We start from the raw sequence: 25,568 nt of genomic DNA on the forward strand, positions 1-25,568 counted from the left end.
ACTCTTATAATTTATACAATCCCTCATTCGGGCTCAGAACCTTAAACATCAGGGACTTTATATATTAATACTTAATAATTGTTGTTCTTGGTTTCTGGGTGACGTCCCACTGCCGCTAAGCGCCCTCTTGTGGTAGTCCGTGGTGCGCAATTTGAACACACGCACGTTTACATACGTCGGCGGTACAAATGCCGGGAAGGAAGGGAACTGGACAGTGGAGTCGGACCAGGCTTACGAGGTGAAGCCTCGGCTGACGTCACAACTTTATTTTAATGCATTATGCATGTATGCTTATGTGTCATGTATCCACTTTATCATGTACTGTTTCTGTATCATTTATCCACTGTTTTGCTCATCATATACTGTTTCTGTAACATGAATTTTTTTTCTTTTTATGTAGGATTGTATTAATATATTGTTAGTTCATAACACCATAGCATGAAATTCTGAAAGATCTTAAGTAAATGTAAATAATTAAGTTTTTTATGTTCTGTTTCTGTATTATGTATTATTATGTAGAATTGTATTAATAATATATTTATTATGCTCTGTTTATTGTATAATTATTTTATATGTAGTATTAGAATATTGTTTAGTTTATAGCACTACTGCATGGAATCCTGAAATATTTCTTCCCAAGTATAAACTGTAAATTATTATTTATGTCACTGCCAAGACTCCTGAAACAAGAAAGTAATGCATTAATAATATAAGGAAAATGACAATGCAAGAAAAAAAAACGTTAATCACTGGAATTCGTAAATTACATGTATGTAAATGTGAGGTTCTACTGTACTTTTTACTACACAAAAGGCCAGGATTTAAGATGCGATGTAATGGACAGTTGTGACAGCTAATATAAAAACTAAACTTCCGTAGGCTATTTTAGTAGCTATAGGTAAAGAAAAATTATAAAAATTATTCGATTCGAGATGTAGAATAATATGTATAATTATTCTATTCAAAATTTCAGTACTCACAGACTCCTAGGTTCTACATCTGAATTTAAATCTAGTATTAAAAAAGTGGCCACCATTGTAGGGACAAGCATGGAGGATGTAGTTATTTGCTGCAAAACAATTTTATTGAAATATTGACGTAAGTTGTTGCTGAACACATGTGCTGCCCCAGATACTTCAATATCAACATTAGAATGAATTCTGACAGAGGGAGAGAAAAAGAGTGAAACCAGTTTGATTTTTTTTTTGACATTGTTTAGGTAAAAAAACAAAAAAAAAATTAGCACAGGAAAGTAACCGATTAAGATGCAGAAAAGAAATGGTTCCAATGTTACAGAAGTTTGATTTGCTAGAAGACTGTTATTGAACTGAGGCAAATAATACTGAAGAAATTTGTTTTGATTTTGGTGGGGGAAAAAAAAAAAAAAGTCAAATCTGAGTGTGAGAGATTTTTTAATTAAAAAAACCTAGATTAGCTCCATGAAGAGGGCACTATCTCGAAAAATACTTGAATTTCGTTAGGCTGGTGGAACAGTAGTTAATGTTGACAAAATCATATTCATGAATAACACAGTGTAATTTCGTATCGGCACTCAAAGTCGGAAAATTGGCGTCACAAAACCATTAGGACCGGTCTACAATTAATTATTGGCATGCATATGAAAAGATCTGATTTAATCAGAAGAGTTCACTTTTTTTGAAGTAAAAGCATAAGTCTGGATATAAACTGTGTTGATGAATTTTGAAAACTTTTCTATGTAATTTATTGTCCAATTTTTTATAGTGTTCAGTTAAACAAAAACCTACAGAATCATTCCTTAAACAAGGCTTTAAAAACTGGCTGACTAGCAACAACTTTAAAAGCAAATTTTTTCTTTTTAGTAAAAATTGACCCAAAAAATTTTTTTTTTAATAGTTAATAGATTTTCTTAATCAATCACAGTGGTACCATGTTAAATCGCATAATCGTCACATGGGCATAATCGTCGCACCGTTATTTTAGAACATCAAAATTAGGATAAAAAAATTTCTTGCATTAATGTCGCATGATGTTTTTAGATTCTGAGCACTTTGTGTAGGTTGTTTACCCGTATAAATCAATGTATTTAAAAGTTGAAATATAATATTTATTTGGATGTTACTGCTTACTTATTTAACAGAAATACAAAGTTGTCTGATGAGTAAATTTTCTTTTAAAGACGCTTTCAACCGTTATAAACTTTATCTTTTGGTCTTCGTCGCCGTTGTGTACTGCTTATAAAAATGTAGCCAGCGCTAGTTAACATTATTCATGTTTGGTTATGTTGATTCCCATATATAGCGCGTGCACGTAGTCGAATATCGATACAGATAGCTCATCGATTGCATGCAACACACGTGCTCTGTCTGGTACATTTGATAGCCCACGCTTTCTCGTGGTGTGTACTATTTAAAGTTGAACACAATGTTTTTGTTGCATGACTTATTAATTTAAATTGTTTAGCGTGCTTTTGTATACTATACTTTGTAATTAACGTACTTTCCTTGAAAAGGTTTTGTTTTTATGAATAACTTTACCAACAAAAAATGTTGTTTTCACATTAACGTTGCACCCCTACTTTTCAAACTTGATTTTAGCATAAAATGTGTGACGATTATGCAATAAAACACGGTAACTTCTAACTCCTGTTTCAACATTATGAATCATCATACATGTGTTAAATGGATACCAAACACATGGGTAAAATAATGCATAATAGTTAAAATATTTTTAGTGATGGGTCGAGACTCGAAAAATCGAGCGAGTCGAGTCGAGCCGGCGAAACTAAACTCGACTCGAAAACTGAGTTGATTAAGATCGTGTCCTCGAGTCTCGTCAAAGTTTAGTTTTTGGCTCGACCATAATGTTGCACAATTTCCAGTCGTGAAGGTACTTATCCGAAACCATGCACTTTAAAATAAAATAAAATAAAATATAACGTGTTATTTAGGCCTACCTAGTGGAAAACCTCTGATACAACACTGAAAACCTTGAAAACGAAGTCGGAAGATTATTTATTTTCGATAGTGTATAACCGCAAACAGTGCATCCCATCCTTCAATATGCACTTAATATTTCTAATTGCAACAAAATACCTTTATTTAACTAAAACGGAATTTAAAAAATGTTCTCTAGATTCAGTCATGAATAAGACCACGAACATCATCAATATTTGGGCAGCTTTGGAAGTAAATAATATTTACTACTAAACACTAGATAGCCGCCATTTTAACTCCGGGCCAATGGCCTACGTAAGTCATCATACAGCCAGGGAATGTTGCCACTTTGACAAATCGATATCAACAATAATTGAAATCTCCAACCAGTTTTCCATGGCCGAACGGAAAATTGAGGCTGTTGATGTTTATGTTTACACTTGAAAGTAATGTTTGCGCCGCCGGCGTCGTATTAATCATAAACGGTTTAGTATTAGTGGAATTGATGTGTTTGTACGGCCTGGGACGTCACAAAGTGACGAACAGAAATCAAGAGCAGAGATTTGGGAATTTTTTGAAAAAATTGATGCAAATGCTGCAAAAAATTTACAAGACTCCGTCATCATCAACTTCAAGTCTGATTCGTCACTTGGATGTGCATTTTCACTTAGTGTCAGTATGAAGATAAAAAAAAAAGACAAAAAATAAAAATGTGTAGGGCAACCTTCAATAATTATATTATATTGAGAAATATTTTACTTATATTTATTTCACTCATCATTCTGCAACTTGTACCTCGCTAAGTTTGACTCATCTTGACAAATTTCCATGAGTTCGGCTCGAGTTCGACTCGAAGACAAATTTCTATGAGTTCGACTCGAGCTCGACTCGAAGATAAATTTCTTTGTTTAACTCGAACTCGACTCGATGCTGAAATAGGGTGACTCTACCCATCACTAAATATTTTTAGTGATGCCATAAATTTGCATGTACCTGAAAGAAGTTTACGTATATCTTTGTGGTTTAACAACAAAATGAAACATACATTTAAAGTTTCCAGTAACATCATTATTAAAAACATTAAATATAAGAAGAAAAACGAAACCAAGAGAGACATATTATTATTTGGTCAACAATTTTAAAAAGCTGGGACATAATTAGGTTACCAAAGTGTTATCAAACAAAATTCCTGAGTTATAAGTTGGTTTCTACACCTTTGGCTTGCAACAGGAGGGGAAGATGTCGATCTGCATAGGAAAATCCAAGAAGGCTCTTTTGCTTCTTGTCACATGATAACACAGGAATACAGCCAAAAAATCATCAAGAAGAAAACACTTCAGTTTTCAATTTTCAATACTACTTCATTGCAGATGCAAATCTTACCAAATTTTTCTTGAAATGTTTTCTCATGTGGTGTCTCTGGTGTTACAGATGTTATGGCATGTAACTGCTCCAAAATGAACACCAGCTATAAAAGATAATTTTGTTTTAGCACCTAACATTCTTAATTCCACATAAAACTAATATAAAAATATAACTAATATTATGTAAAAATATATAGACAAAGATTCTAAAAACCATTAGAATTATGAAAACTAAACATTTGAATGTATTACTATGGCACTGAAAATGTAATTAAACTCAAATTTAAATTCCAAAAAAGAAGTAAGGCATCATCATAATTAAAGCATAATATCATAATAAAATATTAAGGCAGTTTAGGGAATACTGTACAAAACCAAAACTTACAGGTTTCAGTATGATTCTGTGCTTTTCCGCAATGAGGTGGTCTTTCTCGGAGGACGACAGAGAGGGGTTGTCTTCAACCTTGGCCACCTCCAAGTCGAGCTGTGCCAGTCGGCGTGATATTTCCGCGTGGTGCTGCACCAGCGTGCCGAGCCACAGCTCATCCCACAGCAGCGTGATGCGTCGCAACTCCTGCACCAGCAGCTGCACTTGCGAGATGGCTTCAGGCGTCTGTCCACAACACACACAGTCACATCAATCAAAATTAGAATGTTATGTACGACCACTGCAAAGAAAATCAAATGGTTTTGTTGGGTTTCAGAGTGAAGCGATGTCATGTTGTTTGAGGCACATACATTTTCTGCACACTGCCCACACCAACACCATAACACCACTTTAACACCAAAGTCTAAACAGACAGTCTTGACAATGGCTGCGAAAGCTCAGCGCATGCTTGAGGTAGAGTCTGGGTGCTAGCAAAGGGCAAAAAAAAAGGGCTTGCTGCCCAGCTGCATGTCGTTTTTTATCGTTCCTGGCATGGTAGAGGTTGTGAGGGTGAGCGCACATCAAAGAGGGGATGATGTGCGTGGCAATTCCTTTCTTCAGCTGCTGTCTGAATGCTTTGGGGATGCCCTTCTGTCTCAACTTATTCTCTGGTATGAGAGGGCTGATGGCAGCTGACATGAATGCAGCGGGTTACCGACTTTCAGCCACCAGCACTATGGGCATCTGTGCAAGGGAACCTGAGTCAGTGCCCGTTAATTGAAACGTGGACACGGAACAACTCAAGTGAGAAATAATTTAAAGTGAGATAATTGGTAAACTAAGATTCTGCTGTAGTACCTGAATTTACAGTAAAAATCAAACTATAGCAAAAACCCTCTTAAGAAAATTTCCTGCATCTTAAGTTAAAAAAAAAAAGAACTGGACCTATAAATAAATACAATTCTACCCTTTTAATAAGTCTAAATTTTCTTTACAGTGATGACCTTTTATTTCTGAGGATCATTTGCAGCTCTCACCTGTTTGGAGAGTGTGTCCACCATAGCGAGAAAGCATGTCTTCAGCACATGTGCCTGGGCACCCTCCTCCTCACTCAAACACTCTTCTTCATCCTCTTCATTGTCCGGCTCGTCTTCCTCCACGCACAACTCTTCCCCTTCCGCATCTTCCGACTGCTGAGACAAGCAGCACGTGCTGAACAACCCTGCACGACAGCAACAAGCAATGCCTGTCAGGATGACACAATGCAAGGAAACCATTTACATCATAAAAAATTGTGAACTTTCCACCCCTCAAAGTAACGCCCTTATTCGTTCCATAAAAACAAAGTACTAGTCAAAAACCTTTTTTCCATAAGAGTATATGTTAATCAAAATAATTTGTTTTTCAATCAAGTAAGTGTGCTTATTGCTAACTACTCCCGTTAAAATATACAGTACTAATATTTATCTAAATACATTTGAAGAATGTTTAAATAAATGTTGAATAACATTCTCAAACTAAGTACAGTAAAACACCTTATTTGCACTTTTCAAGGAACCCCAAGGAAAAAGTGTAAATTGCGGGAAAGTGTAAATTGTGGGAAAGCACTTTTATTGGCAGTTAATGCTAAATTTTAGCTTAAAAAAATGTATCAGCATTTACTGGTGCTACAAGACAAACAATAGTTGTTTCAACACATTTAGGGCACTGCAAAAATATAATTTTCTTAAATATAAAAAACAATGCAACATAAAGCCTACATTAAATTTTCTCTAGTACAGTTTTATAGGTACACACTAGTATAAATTCAACACTTTTTAAAGAAATCTGAAATTTTTGTTTGACTTTTCTTTTGTTCAGTTTGTATGGTCTGAATTTCTTTTTCCAAGGAATGAAGTGCATCAACTGCATTTTCACTGTTTGGTGCACTGAGAATATAATTCCTTAGAGTCTGTAGGGCTTGAAGTGCATCGATCGTCGTCGGTATGGGAGTTTCCACTTCCGAATCATCATCTTCACTACTTTCTTGTTTTTCTGCCAGATGACTATCAACAATGTCCTCCACAGTCTGGACTTCACAAGTTACAACATTATCATCCAGTTGTACATAGTCAGTGAAGTCTCCATTTTGTGAAAGTTGCAGATATTCTTCTTTCACTTTATCTGCTCCAGGCAAGTTTTCACTGGATCCAGCACTCTGTCCACTGTCAACAAAGAAACCAGCTTTCTGGAAACAGTTGGTTATAGTTTCTGGTGTAACTTCCTTCCATGCTCTTGCTGCGAAATGTAGTGCAGTTAGTAGATTTATTTTCATTTGTGTTGGGTCCCTGCCATTGTCCAGCATGGCAACTGCTCTGGATACAATGCATTTGCGGTAATAGCACTTGAAAGAGTTGATGATGCCCAGATCTAGGGGCTGGAGTGTGCTTGTGCAATTCGCAGGGAAATACACAATCTTCACATTCCTCAGCTCTATGTTTATTTTGTGGGCAGGGCACTGATCAATGAATAGCAAGACATTTCGGTTACGCAGCGCCATTTAATGTCAAAAGCTTGGATCTGTTGCTGAAAAAGAGACCCTGTCATCCAGGATTTATTGTTTGCTTCATACAAAGTAGGCAAAGTTTTAATGTTTTTAAAACAACGTGGTTTTTTTGATTTGCCGATTACAAACAACGGAAATTTTTCAGAACCATCAGCATTTGTAAGTAAGAGAATGGTAATGCGATTTTTGCTCAGCTTGCCACCATGGCATTTTTCCCCTTTAAAGCATAATGTTTTATTAGGCAATACACAGTAAAACAAACCTGTCTCATCAGCATTGAAAACATCTTTAGCTGAGTACCCCTCCAACTGTTCCTTGAGCGACGTGTTTTTCCAAACATCAGCAGTTTCCTCGTCCACACTCTTGCTTTCACCACACACAACCTTATAAACAACATTATGGCGCTGGCGAAATCTGTCTATCCATCCATTAGAAGCTGAAAAATCATCAATTCCAAGCCTCAAAGCAATGACTTTTGCTTTCTCGCGTAGTACGTTGCCATTGATTGGAAGATTTGAAGAGCGAGCACAAATGAACCACTCATACAACAAACTTTCAAGTTCTTTAAATGTAGAGTCTTTCACGTACTTGCGCTTCTTCGCACTAGGCCCGCATTGGGCAGCATTTGCTTCAATAGAACACCTATTTTTAATTATTGTGTTTAAAGTACTAACAGGAATATTCAGTTCCTTGGCCAAAACCACTCGGGTACCCACATGCTTGTCAAACTTCTCAATAATTTTAATTTTATCTTCAATAGATAAAGTATTTCGTGGAACTTTATACCTATCCATCTTCAATCAAAATCTTGCCATAAATAATATTGTGAACGATAAAAAAACACGTGCTAACCAAAACGGACGTTGACTAATGTAAACAATGAAAGCCATCATAGATATGTACTGTACATAATGCAGCACTACTAAATATACGTACTGTGTATAAGCGCTTTCCGGTAGTATCGATAGCTCAGCGCTTCGGACTATGCTCTGCTACGAGAGTGCTCTATGACACCATAAATAAAACCGTTTGTGGTTCTGCTACGAAAGTTCTCTATGGCAGCAAAGATTAAAACGTTAGTAGAGGAGAGGCACCATAGAACTTGTCGATACATCAAAACGAAAGGTTACAGACAATAGGCGAACTACTTCAAACTTTTCACATCTATGACTAAGGCTGGGTTCACAATTGAAAAAATAACAGTAACAGTAACAGTATGTCGTGTGCATAGGATATGAACGCCATGTTTCCTAACCTAACGATTCCCAATAGCAGAAAGTTGGTCGTGTGCATGGGAGCGAGGTCGTGCGCATAGTAGTGAAATGAATATATTTTATTTCGGTCGCGTACGCATGGCACAACAGCCAATGCGAGAAGAGCAGGGTGCTTTTTTTGGCGGGACTAGAAATATGTTTATATTTATTAATCATATTGTGGTAAGAAAATGTCGAGATAATAAAAGTATTATCGTTATTTTGAAAGTTAATATGTTTATTTACTAACATTGAACAGATGTCGCATAGTTCGCGAAATTTCATTGGCTGAAATTAACAGTAAGAATTCAATTGTGAACCGATTTCGCAGTTCGCACAGGTCGTGTGCACAGGTCGTGTGCATGGCTTGCTATGCACTCGCTTATTTTTTTTAATTGTGAACCCAGCCTAACGTGACGAGTATTTACATTTTTACCGTGTTTTGAAACGTACATTCCGGGTTTTTTGGTTACGTAGCGGTGTAATTTCAGGGAAAATGCAACACGAAAGTTAATGTACAATAAAACGGACCTACATAAAATGACGTTATTTGCTGGAAAACGTAAATAACGAGAACGTAAATACGAGGTTTTACTGTAACTTAGAATTAAATTAAAAACTTAATGTACCACATTAATGACATACATAGGCTAAGTAGGAGCTAACAAAATTTCCAGATTACAAAATAACTAATATAATAGCTATTAAGGAAAGAACAAAATATTCTTTGATTCATAACACTAATTTGTTGCATTATTAATTTGTTACTAGTATTTAATGCTACACAAGTGCCATTGAAATTGTGTATGCACGGAAACAAAAATTCACGTAAAAGAAAAAAGTGCTACTTTGAATCTGTGACCATGCTACTTCAAATAATACCATAATTTATTGGCGTTGTTACTTCAGAAACGAGCAAATCGAACAACATTACATACTTCGAGAGGTGGATGTAATTGTGAAGCTAAACTGCACTTAGTAAAACCAAATCCTTACAATTTGGAACATGCAACAGAAATGTAACCACGGATCAGTTTTTGGTAACAGTGTTGCCTATTTTTAAGTTTTAAGTGAATTATTGTAACTAGATAGTGAAAAAATTTTTTTGTGACAATTAAGTTGCTAAATTTTTAACAAGCAATAAATTACTTTTCTAGCACTTTTACTGTCACACTACCTGAAAACACACATCTCATAAAAATGGATGGCTTTCAATTCCCTAGCACAGCGATACCTGCTTTATGAAGCTAACAACTCTATTGAGAGTGGACAATCTGAAAAATTGACACTGACTCTATGCAGCACATTGTTTCAATTTAAATTCTCTCAATAACAAGCACATATCGCTACAGAATCATGACAATGGCAAAACTCAAGTCTTCCCTAACAAATGTAAAATTGCAAGGGTTGTCCCTATTTATAACATTGGCGCCAAATTAAATGAATGTCAATAATTATAGCCCAAAACCTCTTCTTAATGGCTTTTTAAAAATTATCTGCAAATTTATAAATTTCCCTCTTAAAAATATTTTCTCTCCATACGAACATGGCTTTAGAACTGGTATGACTACAGCTACTAAACTCATTACTTTTCTTAACCCTATCTACAATGAAGTCATTAATAGGGGTTAGGTAAATGCCTGTTATTTTGATATAGTGAAAGCTTTTCATACCATTTTGCATGTTATTCTGCCCAACGAACTATCTAAATTTGGTCTAAGTGACAATTTGGTAAACTGGTTCTATAGCAACCTTACTAATAGAATTTTTTTTTGTTTCAATTTACAACTTTTCAAAGCTAGTTCCAATGTATCTTGTAATACTGCACGACCCTGCCCTTCCCAGCTATTGAATATTTTTTTGAGGAATTAATTGATGCTTTATTCATTCAGAGAGATCAGTGGATTATATAGTTTCAAGATTATAGTGAATTAGTTTTATAAGTGTATTTTATCACTATTAATATTTCAAAAAATAATTATCGTGTCAAGATGTTTTATTTAGAAAAGCCATTTAAATTATTGTTTCTCTCCTTTTTTTTACTGAGTTATGTGTGTACATTCATTTTTCAGTATGTTATTTACTTTACATTTTGTTTTAATGCCTATATTTTACGTTTGGAGTTATTCACAACTTTCAAAATGATTCTAAAACATTTGCTATTGTTTGAGTAAAATAAAAGACGAGAGACAGTGTGCGACTCTGCGGCGCCATGGTTTTTTCAAACTTTTTTTTCAGCTACCGAGGTTTTCTGGTAATTTCTGTATGTATTCTTACAATGGGAAAGTTGAACTAGTGCATTTCCCATGGCATTTATCATTTGACTACAGAAAAAGAGACAGTAAAACTTAAACGGGCTTCTGTAAGTTTTTCTAGTGAAATGTGTTGGGATTAGGTGCTTTGTGAAAGCTGTGTTGTGATTGGGCAGTGGTCACGTGACTCCCTCCTCCTGGTGTGGCTGGAGGCAGTGGCATCATCTCACCAATTCTTTGCCCAATATCATCTCAATAGGTAGTGTTCGGCAGGTGCTCAAGCAAATAATTAATATGTACTAAGGGACAAACTTTACGGAAGTGGCCCGGGCTGCGCTGATAATCAACCTCGTTTCAAATATTTATCTTGAATTTTCATCAACCACAGTCGTTGGCACTCAGCCCACGATGGGGCTTTAGTGAATTTTAACCGCCATCCCAAGAACACCTTTGTCCTTGGCTTGTGCCGTTGACGCTAAGCGACTTCGGGACTTATTTGCATGATGTAAAGTGTGCGCGAGTATTAAGAACTTTTTTGGCATCACCAAAACTAACAACTATTTATTTTTCGAGCAGAAAAGTCGTTTGTGTTTCTAAGAAAACTGTGAGGACCTATTGTAAACATTGTGTAATGGCAGACTCTGTTAATTTTTGTACAAAATCTAAAAAACTAAATCTACATAAAAGTTCTGCTAAACCTTTTCATTCAGTAAAAACTGCATAGCAGTTTAACCTCTAAATTAAAAACATCTACAAACTTTTTTGGTGAACATTCTCCTTATTTATAAGTATTTATAAATGTTTAAAATCAGATTGTATTTTAGCCAGGCCGATCTGAGTTGTAATAACCTCAAGTCTTTACCTTTCACCCTTAACTTTTAATATATGTATTCATTGATGATATTTCAATTGTTCCCAACCACTCCACAGTACTATTTGCAGATGTTATCAAAATATGCATAAGTATAAAACTGCCTAATGATTGTACATTTTTTAGAATGACATTAAAGAAATTAATAATTGGTGTAAACGAAATCAAGTAGCTCATAACAAAGATAAATTTTTTTTTTTCTTCACTAGAAAATATCTTCCAATAAAATTTGATTACAGACTGGACAAAACTCTAATTCTCAAAATAATTTCTCTAAAAGATCTTGGAATTATTTTTGAATATAAATTATATTTTCATTTGCATGTAAACTTTTTAACTATCTGTTCTAAAGAAACTCTAGCTTTGACCAGATATCATGCAACTAATCTTAATTCTATCCTTTCTTTCTCTTTATTTATCATTAATAAGGTTCAGTTCAGTTATCTAAAAGTCTATTAACTCCTCTGATAGTTGAAAAATAGAATCTACACAACATAAATTGTTAAAAATTTAATATCACAAATATTCCCCACCCTGATCTATCTAATATTTCTGATGGCAAAGCGCATCAAGATGCTATTTTCATTAAAAATTCCTGAAGCTTAAAACTTAACTGTAAGTATATACTGGACAATACAGGAAGGACTAAGAGTTCCACAATTTTCCGTAATAGTCAATTAACATGTACTTTATGCACATCTTACATGATGATTGATTTAATTTTTAAATTAATTTCTAAGTAAATTATCTTGGGAATATGATAAAAAAAAATATATTAGGTAATTATATAGATTAATAAGTCTAATTTATTATCCAACCTTCTACAATTCTGTTGCTTAAAGATTGTGGAATTAGTTCTGCTGGTTATTGTTCTGATGATTTTTGTTGTTTTGTTTTCTGTCCTGTCCTACTGAGTTATAGTGTCTAGTCTGTGTGATGCATTTTATTTTATGTATTATAGTTGTCCTCATGCTGACTGTTTGTATGTCTTATCCTGTGTTTTTGTTATTTGTGTATGTATTCTATTTGTTGTGCCCCCTGCTAAAGTCTCTTGACTGTTTGTGGGCATTGTACAAAATTTAAATAAATAAAAAATGTTCTTATTTACAATTGTGTGATTGAAAATGTAAGTGTTTATTCATCTTAACAGCAATCTGAATGTTTGACCTTGGCAAAATCAATGCACAGCTAGCGCTGCCATGTAGATTCTTAACCCCCCTAACTTAGTGCTACCAACCCTACAGAAATAATAAATAACCTATTGTTTTCATGTCCACATGAATGTTTTACCCAAGAAGCCACATTAGAAAATTATTTATTGTGATTTAATTTACTCAATTAGGTAATTTTCATATCCTCGGAGAGAGTGAAAAATGTGCCAGAAACAAAAACATCTCACACTTCAAGAACAAATTGATGTGATTAATATGCATGAAAAATAAAAACTGTTAACCAAGCTATGGAAGGAAAAAGACAATTGCAACTGTATTTTTTTTAAGGAAAAAAAATGTGACGCAGAAGTTTTGAAAATGATTAATGAAATTCAAACACATTTGTAAAAAGATGATTAATGACTTTCTTTCATATGTAATGCTCTACATGACATGTGCATGTGAGGATGGATACATTTAAAGATAAAGAGTGTTGTTATATTTAACAAATTTGTAACAGGATGTCCACACAAATTCATAGAATAATTTCCCTGACTTTTCCATTAATAATTTCAAGTTCCCTGACTTTCCATAATGTGTAAATTAATTTTTTTGAACCTATTCTTTGTGAATTATAATTAAATGTTTTTAATTAGGACATATGTCCTATTATCATTTAATACAATATAATTGTAACATTGTAACATGAGGCAATGAAAGTATGTAACTAATGTAAAAATACAAATTACTGTAAATTACAATTCATACCTTAATTATTGCTACCAATCAATTACAAAGTTGAAAATATTTTAAATAAAACATTTAAAAAACATTTATATAGAAGATCGTTAAAGGAGTGCAGGAAGAGGAATGGTGCGGTGACAGAGGAAGATGGAGGTATTTTACTTTGCTGAATCGACTGCAGTTGAGAATGATACAGAAGAAATTAATAGTTTAGACATTAAAAAAATACAATACATCTTTTGTCAAAAAGAGGCAATATTGTTACTTGTTCAAGATTGAAAGTTCGACGGACTAACACAACATCCACACTTACGAGAGGTAGACGATGTCATTGCCATGTCCCTGAGCCGTGCCCCTCCAGTCGCAGCCCCCACCACGGCGGGGAAGGTGATGAGGTGAGGAGCGTCCTCCGTGACGCGGCACAGGAGCTCGGACACGCGGCGACGCACGTACGGCTCCGGGTGGCTGAGGCGGGAGAACAACTGCGGGATGATCCCCTTCCACGGACGAGTGGGGGTCGACGCCAAGCCCGACTCCAGCACGGACTGCAGTTCCAGGGCGTGCTTCACGATGAGTCTCAGCAGGCGCAACGTGGCCATTATCGTGATGGTATCACCTGCCTCATCTACACTCTACGAAACAACCGTTGCTTCAAAGTCTTGCATTTTAAGTTCCCATTTTTCAATACACACATCCACATGTTTCACAAGTCACATTTCTAACTCATGGTAACACTTTTTTATTTTTGACGACAAACCGACACTTCACATACAGTACTCGTGTTATTTTTAAGTACAACATAACACTTCAAAAGCAGTAACTTTAAGAAGCCATAGAATATCCCACAAAGCCACAATATTCAAATATGTTGTTGCTGATTGCAATCTAACCAAATGCAATTGAAGAGGTGGATTCCAAAAGGGGTTAAGTCACATTTTAGAGATTTTGTGTTCATATGTGGAATAACAAACTTTTTATTATTCGCATATACGGCTGTAACAGGTATTCCAAAAGCGCCTAAGTTATAGCGGGAATGCGGTAGTGAAATCTGGGTTTCTTTCCAAAACGTCCTTAGTCAGCAGTGTTTTCCAAACAAGCCTTGGTTATTCATGCACCGATATGCGCATGCATAAACAGGTATTAGGTCATTTCATGTCAAATCAACACACTTTTAATAAGAATTTTACCTCACCATCTCAGATTTTGATGAAATTTTGCACAGATGTTACCTCCATACAGACTAACAAAAATATAAAATTTTAGAATGATATATCCATCCGTTTTGAAAATATTGCTTTGTAAATTTTCGAAAAAACACTCAAAAAAGCACAAGCATATTTTAAAATAATCATAACTCTTTTCCAAATTAAGTTAGAAAGATGAGACAGGTGTCATTTTTGCAGCATTTGGTATGGCCTGTCATGTGATATGTAACACAATAATGTCTAGAAAAAAATAATTTTCAAAATAATTTTTCAATTTAAAATTTTGGAAAAAGTGCATTTTTAATTTTTTTCAAAAAATTCTATAAAATATTTTGTACAATTATTAAATTGTCTACTAAGTTTCAAAGTGAAGAGTTAATGGGTTCATAGTAAAATTAATTGGTAATTGTAACCATATTTATACTTTACCCAATTATGATATTTAACCATTTTTATAATTATAATAAGTTATGTTGAAAGTATAAATACATAAAATTGATTAAAAATCACTAATAACACAATTGTAATTAATTCTAGTGCTACACTTTACTTGTCTCTGATACAGGATTTCAAAGATTAGTTCAGACAAGCATCAATTACTGGGGATTCCCCTCAATTTGCTTTTGGATTTCCCTAGCTTTGGGATTCCCCTTACTTTGGGATTCTCCTTGCATTGCCTTTGGATTCCCTTAGCTCTGTAATAACCTTGCTTTGCCCTGGGATTCCCCCACAGCTCTTTCAGAGTACTGTACAGTAGTGGTTTCAGCTAGTTTATGCTAGGAGTCTGTATTGTTCTGATGTAGTATCAAAGTTGTTAGTACAAGTATCAGTGCTACACCTATATAAAAAGTGACCACTTGATTTATATTATTAGTGGAGTTTATGCATTCTGAATTGAGAATGTTGATATTTATTTTTAAAAAGGTAATATGTTCATCATGATAGTGACTGAAACCCTATGAAAAGGTGGGCAGTTTACGGTAATGACCCTCAGTGAATCATTTTTGAAGTTACAATGTTTTAATACATTAAAAAAAAACCAATCACAACATTAGAGAAAAAAGAAAATTAAGGAATGTTACTAGTTGGATGTGCAGTTTGTTTTCTGGATTGCCAAAGGGAGCAAAAATGTGTGATAGCTGTAGAATAGAAATTACAACATTACAAACTGCTGCTTCTTCTTCTTCTTCTTCTACTCACCAGGATAACGAATCAAGTTCAGATTCTGATAAAGATCCCAGTTTTTCTGCATCCTCAGAGGTGATTGGTTCATTAAATATTTCACTACAAGGACTAGGAGAATCTCCTATTAATAGGAAAAAATTCAAATCAAAAAGTTATTATGCAACCAGAAAAATTAAAACAATTGTCTCCAAAATTAAAAGGAAACTTTTTGAGTTGCCAGATAATTTCTCTGAGGATGATGGTGAAGATTTAGAGGAATCAGTTTTGCAAAACCTCAAAGCCAATTCTTGAGTTCTACTAGTAGGGGCAAGAAGTTAATGATATTAATCTGTTTACCACCCAATTAGGGAGTTAGAAAAATAATGCGAGAGTTTGATGCGCCAAACTACATGGTACGACAATCAAAAAAACTCTTGGCTGAAAAAGGAATGTTAGAAAGTCCTAACCCCAAACCAGGCAAACACCTCTCAGAAGATGTAGTTGAAACTGTCCATTTATTTTATGAAAATGATGAAGTCAGTAGAGTGATGCCTGGTGTTAAAGACTGCATAACAGTCACTGAACCTAATAAAAATAAATCAAAAATATCAAAAAGACTTATTTTGTGCCATCTGAAAGAGGGATACACTTTATTCAAGGAGAAAATTCCAAATATTAAAATAGGTTTTTCAAAATTAGCGGAGCTTCATCCAAAGCATTGTATTTTAGCGGGTTCTAGTGGGACACATGCAGTGTGTGTATGTACAATCCATCAAAATGTCAAATTGATGATTGAAAATGCAAGATTATGTGATTTAACAAATGGAGAATTCAAAACCTACAAACATTGCCTACCAAAAATGGTATGCAATCCACCAACAATAGATTGCAATATTGGACATTGTACATATTGTCCTGGTACTGCAGCAATACGGACCGTCCTTGAGAAGTCATTTGAAGAGTACCTGATATGAAATATCACATTTCGGCAGTGGATTTCAGTTGACCTTTGCAATTTAGAGACACTGCAGAAATCATCAGCAGATTTCATAGATTTACTCTGTGACAAGCTGTCACTCTTAGTCCGCCACGACTTTATTGCAAAACAACAAACCTCTTTCATGAATCACTTAAAGGAAAATTTAAAAGAATCTGAATTTGCCATCACACTCGACTTTTCAGAAAACTACAGTATGGTTGTACAAGATGAAGCCCAGACTTACCACTGGACTAAGGGACATGCCACAGTTCACCCGTTTGTGATATATTATAAAGGAGAAAAAAGAATTGAACATTTGAACTATGTTGTAATTTCTGACTGCCTGGAGCACAATACAGTTGCTGTTTACACATTTAAAAGAAATTTGGTTGCTTTTTTGATTACAAAATTTAAAAACGTTCCTCATAAGTTCTTTTACTTTTCAGATGGGTCTGCTGCCCAATATAAAAATAAGAAAAATTTCATCAATTTGTGTTTTCACAAGCAAGACTTCAACATATCAGCTGAATGGCATTTTTCAGCCACAGCTCAAGGTAAAGGGCCTTGTGATGGAGTTGGAGGTACGGTTAAGAGATTAGCAGCTAAAGCTAGATTGCAACAGCCCTACGAAAACCAGATCTTGACTTTTTTCCAGCTTTATGAATAGGCAGTAGAAAATATTTCTGGTATTAATTTCACTTTATTTACACAAGAGGATTACATAGTCATAAATATTTTTAAAACATCGTTCCAATCAGGCAATTACCATCCAAGGAACTCAGCAATATCATGCATTTATACCTGTTTACTCAAGCACATAAAATATTACTGTGAAAATATTTTCTGGAGCTACAATTCATCACAAGTAACTGTTACAAGATCACTAGACAAACCGCAAATAGGAGACATAAAGGGCTATGTTGCAGTTGTATATGACAAGAACTGGTGGTTAGCTTATGTTATGGAGAAAAACGAAGAAATTTATGAAGTGAAAGTAACATTTCTTCACCCTGCTGGACCATCACCATCCTTTTCTTATCCAGGGAAACCAGACGTATTATGGATTCCTCTCACAGATGTGTTATGTACAGTAAATTCTGTGACACCAACTGGAAGAATTTATGTGCTATCTGAAAATGACACTTTAAAAACCAATGAGGAATTTTTCAAGTACTGTAATTAATAATTGCAATCAAACATGTGAGTGCTAATTTCCTCTCTTCAATTTATTTCTCATTTTAAATTATTGTGCAGGGTAATCTTGCATATATTGTACTTCAGCATAAAGTATCTCTCATTTTAAATTAAACTCCCTGTAAAATTTAATTAAAAAACTGTTCAGTTTAAGATACTTTCAGTGTACAGAATATAATTATCTGATTTTTTTTGTGTATTTTACAACAAGATTTTACTGTATTCTGTTATGCTTTCCTTTGCTGCCGACATTTAACCTGAGGTTTGACAAAAAGGGCATTTGTTTTCAATTAATTTTACTATGAACCCATTAACTCTCCACTTTAAAACTTAGTAGACAATTTAATAATTGTACAAAATATTTTATAGAATTTTTGAAAAAAAAATTAAAAATTCACTTTTTCCAAAATTTTAAATTTAAATTTAAAAAATTATTTTGAAAATTATTGTTTTTTTCTAGACATTATTGTGTTAAATATCACACGAAAGGCCATACCAAATGCTGCAAAAGGACACCTGTCTCACCTATCTAACTTAATTTGGAGAAGAGTTATGGTAATTTTAAAATATGCCTGTCGTGCGATTTTGAGTGTTTTTTTCAAAAATTTACAAAGCAATATTTTCAAAACTTATGGATATATCATTCTAAAATTTTATATTTTTGTTAGTCTGTATGGAGGTAACATCTGTGCAAAATTTCATCAAAACCTCAGATGGTGAGGTAAAATGGGTGTGTTGATTTGACATGGAATGACCCTATTAGTTATTCTATGGTGAAAGTATTGTCATGGTTTTGTACTGCATAGAGGTTATGTCTGTTATTAGTGTTATTGTGGTGGTTTGTCTTGTCAATAGTTAATGGATAAAAGCCAAAATGAATGTAAGTAGATAGCACATGTTCTGTAACAGATATAAGTAGTACACGAAGTAGAAAACGAGCAAGAAATGAAGATAAGTGGGTTAAAAACTGTAAAAAGTTTGCCAGAAACAGCAGTGAAGCCCATGGTGCTCCTTTGGTTGCTATTTATGACAAAATCTATAAACACAAAACAGATGCTGAACAGAATAGCTTTGTTTTCAAGTATTTTGTCACACAAGAACCTAAACAGCGTAGGCCCAGAAACCAAAATAAGCCTAGAAGCCGTACAGTTACTAAATATTTCATACGGCAGACAAATGGTTGTACTCTAAATGTATGGAACAAAACGTTTTTGTCTGTAACGAGATTTTCTCGTAAAAGAGTAAACACCTTAAGCAAACACATGGAGGTATATGGGGTATGCACACATGAAAGGCGTGGTGGAGCTAGGTTAAATCCCAAACACACTGCGATAAAAGACTCAATGATTGCATAAATCAAAACGTTTAGATGCAATGAAAGCCATTATGGCCGAGGAAAAAGTGTTCGTGGTTATCTTAATCCTGAACTTTCTATCAAAAAGTTGTGGCAAATGTGGAAAGATAACCAAAAAATAGAAAACAAACCAATTGCTTCTTTATCTAAGTTTTTCAAGGTGTTTCAAAACAACTTCAATCTCAGCTTCGGAAGCCCAAAGACGGATGCGTGCTCATTTTGTTACAAAACTAAGAACCAAATCAAGATGTTACGTGACCTTGCTGAAAAGGCTCGATTAATAACTCAGTATAGGCTTCATACTCTTAAAACTAAAAATTTTTATGAAATCATGAATAAACAAGAAAACAATATAATTAGTGTTTCATTTGACACGGAACAAAACCAACCACTACCCAAAGGTGAGGTCTTTTATGCCAGACAAATCTGGCTGTACAATTTGACATTTGTTTTGATGGAAAACCAACAAAACACTTCCAACACATCTGTGTACATTTGGACTAAAGACCAAAGTGGTCGAGGTTCTAATGAAGTATGTTCAGCGTTGAGTCATTTTTTGCAAAATCTTGAGAAAAAATTGGCAAATGTGCCAGAAAACTCTTTGATTCTGAGATTATTTTCAGATGCCTGCAGTGGACAAAATAAAAACACCAATGTTATGATGTTCATACTCAACTACGTTGCCAAATCAAAACCTTTGCAAAAGTGGAACATTACTTTTCAATCAGAGGTCATAGCTATATGCCCCCCGACCGAGTAATTGGCCGATTTGAAAAGGAGTTAAGGAAAAATGAAACAATATTAGAGCCTAGTGAATATCACAAGGTCTTTGCGACGGGTGCTACAGTGAATGTGTTAGGCATAAATTGGGTTGTCTCAAACTTTATGGAAGCTTCAAAGAAGGCCATAGTAAAAAGACTTCCCTTTAAAATGTGTGAGCAACGTGTTCTCATCTACTCAAGAATGCATGACACTACTATTAACATTCAAAACACATATTGTGGTCTGCCAACAACAGTTAAGGTGACTAAATCACGTACAGTATTGAAAGAAGCGTACACAAATGTTCCTGTTTCGCCAGCAGAAAACCATGTTAGTCAAAATACGCGACAAGATGTGAAGAAACTTCTGCAGTTTGTTTCACTCAGTCAATGTGCAAGACAGTTTTACCAAACTGCTCTGACTAACAATGTAAAAGGAGATAACGACAACAATATTGTACTGTATGATGAAGAAGAGCCATTCCTTTAAACATTGTAACCTTAATGTTCACTCAAAAGACTTGACACATTTTTAAGGTCATATTGTTGCTTTTGTTTTGTACTATGCATAAGTCAACATACATATTTTGTTCAGTATTATGTAAACATTACTCTTAAGGCCCTGTCACACTGTCAAATTTTAGCTTCCAACACCTTCCAATATGTTGGTTCCAATATCTTTGAGGGTTGTGACGTCACGTTAAACGTCACTATCGCAGCCATGTTTATTTGAGAGATTGAATGTCTAGAGTTTCCTTCAAATATTTTATGTATAGGACTGGTTCTAAAATATGTTGGATGTTGGATGGGATCAGCCAATCAGAGTTATCTAAAATAAAGCGGCCGCTTTTGTTTCCGTTTCCGAAGTGTAATAGTTTAAATATCAGCAATGGCGAATACTAGGCCTACATGGGAAAGAAATGCAGTAATTGAACTAATACTATTTTATTTCCTGCTGGAATAATTGTTATTGTATATTTTCCTCCAATTGAATCTGTATGTACGGAAGTGCAGGTTAATATATTTGACTTAAAAAAGTTACTGTAGTTTTGGAATATTATGGTCCTTAAAACAGAAAATATCTTGTATTCAACTTACAATCATTATTTGATTGCTATACCAGTTTTGCTTATGTTCAGGTATTTTTGATACACTTAATTAAAACAGCAAGCATTGCGTACAAAATGTGACATCAGGAATGAGGTATCAACTAGGATATGCATTTAGGAACTTTTACCTACAAATCCAAATTAATAACATCTAAAATAAATTTTAAAATATTTCAATTCAGAGACTTAATGTAACTAAAATTATTTTGGCTTACCCAATCAATCTTTCTTATAAGTCATTGTTCGCCTTATTTCACAATAGCTGCTACTCTGTAAGTATTGTCTGGAATTTTCTGGAATATGGACTCATAATTTCCTAACAATAGATTGTACTGACCTATGTTAAAGCAGCATCTCTGAGTAAGCAAGTAGCTCTGGTGATTTGCAAGAAAGGCCTAGAAATATTAAAATTCTGCCTACGTATTCAATTATTATTATTTAAGTTTTGAAAGTAATACTATTTTTCGTGAATGTAAATATTTGTGTAGCAGATCCTTGTCAGTAGGCCTATACTTCCCAGGCTGTACGAAACAAGCATACCTGGTCTAATATCTCATTTAAAAAATTATTTTAAAGAGATAATGTGACTGAGATGAAGTTAACTTAAAGGCTCAGGTTGAGGTTTGTAACAGTAAATACTTAATTCAAAATAAAACAAAATTGCCAATTTCTAAACACAGAAAAAATTAACACTTTCACTTTAAAGTATAGGAACAATTTTGATGAAATACAAGTGAAAGTGTCCATACAACAGCAGCTAGTTGGGTGAGAAAATAAGCGGGAATGAGAAAGGATATGCCTACTTGCAGATTTACATTTAATTATATGTTTTATTCTTACTAAACATACATTTAAATATTTTTTTTTGAAGAGCACTATAAATTGCACCACAAATTTCAGGTACAAATTTTGAGATGGTGTTGTGTGGAATACTTGTAGAGAACATAATAAGGGACTTAAATGATTCCCCTGTTGCCAAAAATCTTAATGTAACTGCCAGCCTCTGCTTTGCTGGTATAGACTGGCACAAATGAGTATCCTTCTTTGCAATGCGAGACTCCACAATTGAAAGAAGAAGATCAAAACTTTCAGAATCCATTCTTAAATAGTTCTGAAATGAATCGGCATCTTCGTGTCGAAGTTCATGACAAGAAGGGGTAAAACACCTTTTGTTTGCCGGGAAAGTATCCACTGTCTCGTCCACCCTCTGCGTGTCCTTTTCTTAGATTTCTCTTCTAGTTTACTGACACTTGCTACAATTACAATTACAGCTACAGCTTTTGAAACACTTTGATGCTCTTTATGCAGGCATTGCAAACACCTGGAAAACGTAAATTTTAAACTGTGTATGATCACAATAAACCTAAATTTGAATATAACCTACTTAAAAAAGCCTGCGTTCCTTGGCCCAAATTTTTTTTTGACTCTAAATAGTTACTGTCATTTACAGTTCTCTACAGAAAGTTTGGTAAAACGAGCTCACTCAAAGAAAATTGATAGTGTGAAATGACTTCAAATATATTTTACAGTGCTCATCAAATAATATTGAATACAATATATTTGAAGACGTATTTCATCCAAAATCACCCTTCAAATTTTGTTGTCCAATATATTGGAGACAATATATTTGACAGTGTGACAGGGCCTTTAGGCCTGTCAATCTGGTAGGACTAATATTCTTCAATTACATGTTTTTCAAAAAGTCCTCAGTCACTAACAAGTTTTCCAAAATGCCCTATGTCACTGACAAATTTTCCAAACAGCTCTTAGTCACTGACAAGTTTTCCAAATAGATCTAAGTTTTCTTAGCCTAATTACAGGTAATATATTGAACTCATAATCACAATAACTGCCTGAGAACATGTTCTTAATGTAAAACATTAGCATTATGTGACTTTTGTGCTTGACATTATCAAAATATACATTCAAGCAAAAAAAAAAATTGTTTGAAAAAAGTACATTTTTGACTTAGCCCCTTTTGAAATCCACCTCTTAAATTATGAAAAACCAAATTTAAACTTTTCTGTAAATGGTTATCAGATATTTCTTGTTTCATATTTAATCCCACCCAAATATATTCTAAGGAGAAAGAAACTGTAACAATTATATTCACAACACATGATACATTGTCCCTTACTAATTATTAACAAATCATGTTACAATATCCGCTAGTTTTTAATAGGGATGGGCCAATCAATTCCTCAAATACCACCAAATCAGCAGTATTAAAAATATTCAATATTTGGGGAAAAAGATTTGAACAAAAATATTTAAAGAAGAAATATTTACACATTTAAACATTAAGTATTGCATAGTTAAAGAGGATTAAATTATTAATGTTAGTCTTAGCCACCATATACAATTCTCAGCACTTCAGGGAACAGTTTTTACATAAAAAGAAACTACTGAACATGTAAACATTAGGAATAGTTGTGGTCAAATTCTCGAATCCTACAATCTGTAGTATTTGAAAGTTTGAGATTCAAGGAAATAGATTAGAAAAATATTGGGGGGAAATGTAGTAATTTCAAAAATTCAATACTGACAATGACAAGTCTGAAGTGTATTAGGTCTATTTATTCCCTTCATATCCATCCTAATACCAAACCTCAAGATATAATAAATTATGAATTACATTAATTCTGGAAAATTTGTAAAATAAACATTTAAACAATTAGATATTTGCAAATCATCTTCAAAATAGATAATATTTTTTGTTATCTATAAATAACTGTCCTGCAGTCTGGAGTTTCTCAAGGTACTACATTTTCTACACTTTTATTCAATATTTTTACTAATGATATTATCCCAGCACTAAAGCATTCCTCTGGACTTATGTTTGCAGATGATTAAAAAATATACAGAAAAATTTAAGTCTATAACTGATTGTAACTTTCTCCAGTCAGACATTACTGAAATTAATTGGAGCAAAAAAATATTAGTAGCCTCGAATAAAGAATCAAACATCAATTATAACTATCACAAGAAAAATTTACCAAATAAGAAATACAGATAATTACATCTTAGATAATGAAGTACTTATTTCCAGTACACCATTAATTTTAGGTTCACTGGTATAATGAAAATAACAGGTGATTATCTTCCAAAGTATTGGTATGTTAGAAATGTGTCTTGCGTTTGATATTTACGTGCCATTTAGTCATCTATACCTTATTATTTTGTTACTTATGGAGGTTTCTATGTATTTAACATATTTTTTTAGGTATTTTCTGCTGTGTTTCTTTTATTTGATAATGCGTGGATGCAGGAATTGTTCACGAAGATTCTAGAACAATTGGGTTGATGAAATTGCCAATTATGCATGTATTACACAGATACAAAGGTAGTTGAGTGTAGAAAAAACAATTACATCATGATTCTTGTGGACAGTGTCGCAAAGCATCATGGTCCGTTCTCACAATTAAAAAGAGGGTTGTCATTGAGTATGTTTGAAAAGTACTCTGTGATTGGCCTACGACTCCAGCTCCTTCCAGTGCACAAGAAGCTGAATTTTTTGATCGCCATGTTAGCCATTATTTAGCATCTACGAGAATAGACGAGTTGGGTGGCGGCTCGCCAAATTAATATTTTAATTTTGTTTATGTAGTGGTGATAAGAATTTCACGCCTATGGTCTGGATTGTACTGTTTAACATTAATTAAAACATCTTTTAATTAGAATTTTGAAACCACAGGCAGCAGTGCAGGCCTAGATGTAGCCTTTTTAGTACATTGGTGACCATGCCCAAAAGACAATAGTCTCTAGGCCATTGGTATCGTGCGTCATAAGAAACCACGAGATTTAAGAAACAAACTATAATTAAATATTGAGCCCATGTGATCAAACCAATTTATTTGTGCAAGTAGAGAATTTGTTTTGCAGTGAGTTTTTTTGTTTGTAATTTGTATTCTAATAGTACTAAGTTGTAAAATGGTGGACAATTTCAATGTTTGGTAAAGGAAAAAATTAAATTTACACACTTTAATTCATGAATTGTTTTATTAATGCAAGACGAACTTCAAAGTAAAAAGACTTATCTTCAAAAAGTACATATTAATATATGGAACTTGCATTATTTTCTGTACCCAGTAAATTCTTTGAGTGTTTATTCACGAGGTGTGTTCAAAAGGTAAAGGGAATTTTCGTTTTTTGGAAAGCAGTTAATTTATTAGTTTACATTAATGCTATCCCCTTCAAAATAGTCCCCATTAGATATTATTTACTTATGCCAGCACTTCTTCCAATTCCTGAAACACTTCTGTAACTCGAACTTTGCGGCAGTGTTTAGCTCTATGCTTGTAAAACAATGGCCCTTTAAGGTCCTCTGTATTTTTGGAAAC

The 25,568-nt window shown here is 34.0% G+C and overlaps 1 protein-coding gene across 2 annotated transcripts in view; it reads right to left on the minus strand.

Moving 5' to 3' along the window:
• LOC134542984 (serine/threonine-protein kinase SMG1) overlaps window positions 1–25,568 on the minus strand; it is a 322,401-nt gene that overhangs the window by 142,290 nt on the left and 154,543 nt on the right. For both annotated transcript variants that reach the window (XM_063387640.1, XM_063387630.1), the window contains exons 26-29: window positions 13,776–14,094; window positions 5,684–5,868; window positions 4,665–4,892; window positions 4,299–4,383 (exon numbers count right to left, since the gene is read on the minus strand). In XM_063387640.1, the coding sequence (XP_063243710.1) occupies window positions 4,299–4,383; window positions 4,665–4,892; window positions 5,684–5,868; window positions 13,776–14,094 (817 nt within the window). The remainder of the gene's footprint in view (window positions 1–4,298; window positions 4,384–4,664; window positions 4,893–5,683; window positions 5,869–13,775; window positions 14,095–25,568) is intronic.

The sequence above is a fragment of the Bacillus rossius genome, chromosome 1, assembly GCF_032445375.1.
Source record: "Bacillus rossius redtenbacheri isolate Brsri chromosome 1, Brsri_v3, whole genome shotgun sequence".
Taxonomy (NCBI): domain Eukaryota; kingdom Metazoa; phylum Arthropoda; class Insecta; order Phasmatodea; family Bacillidae; genus Bacillus; species Bacillus rossius.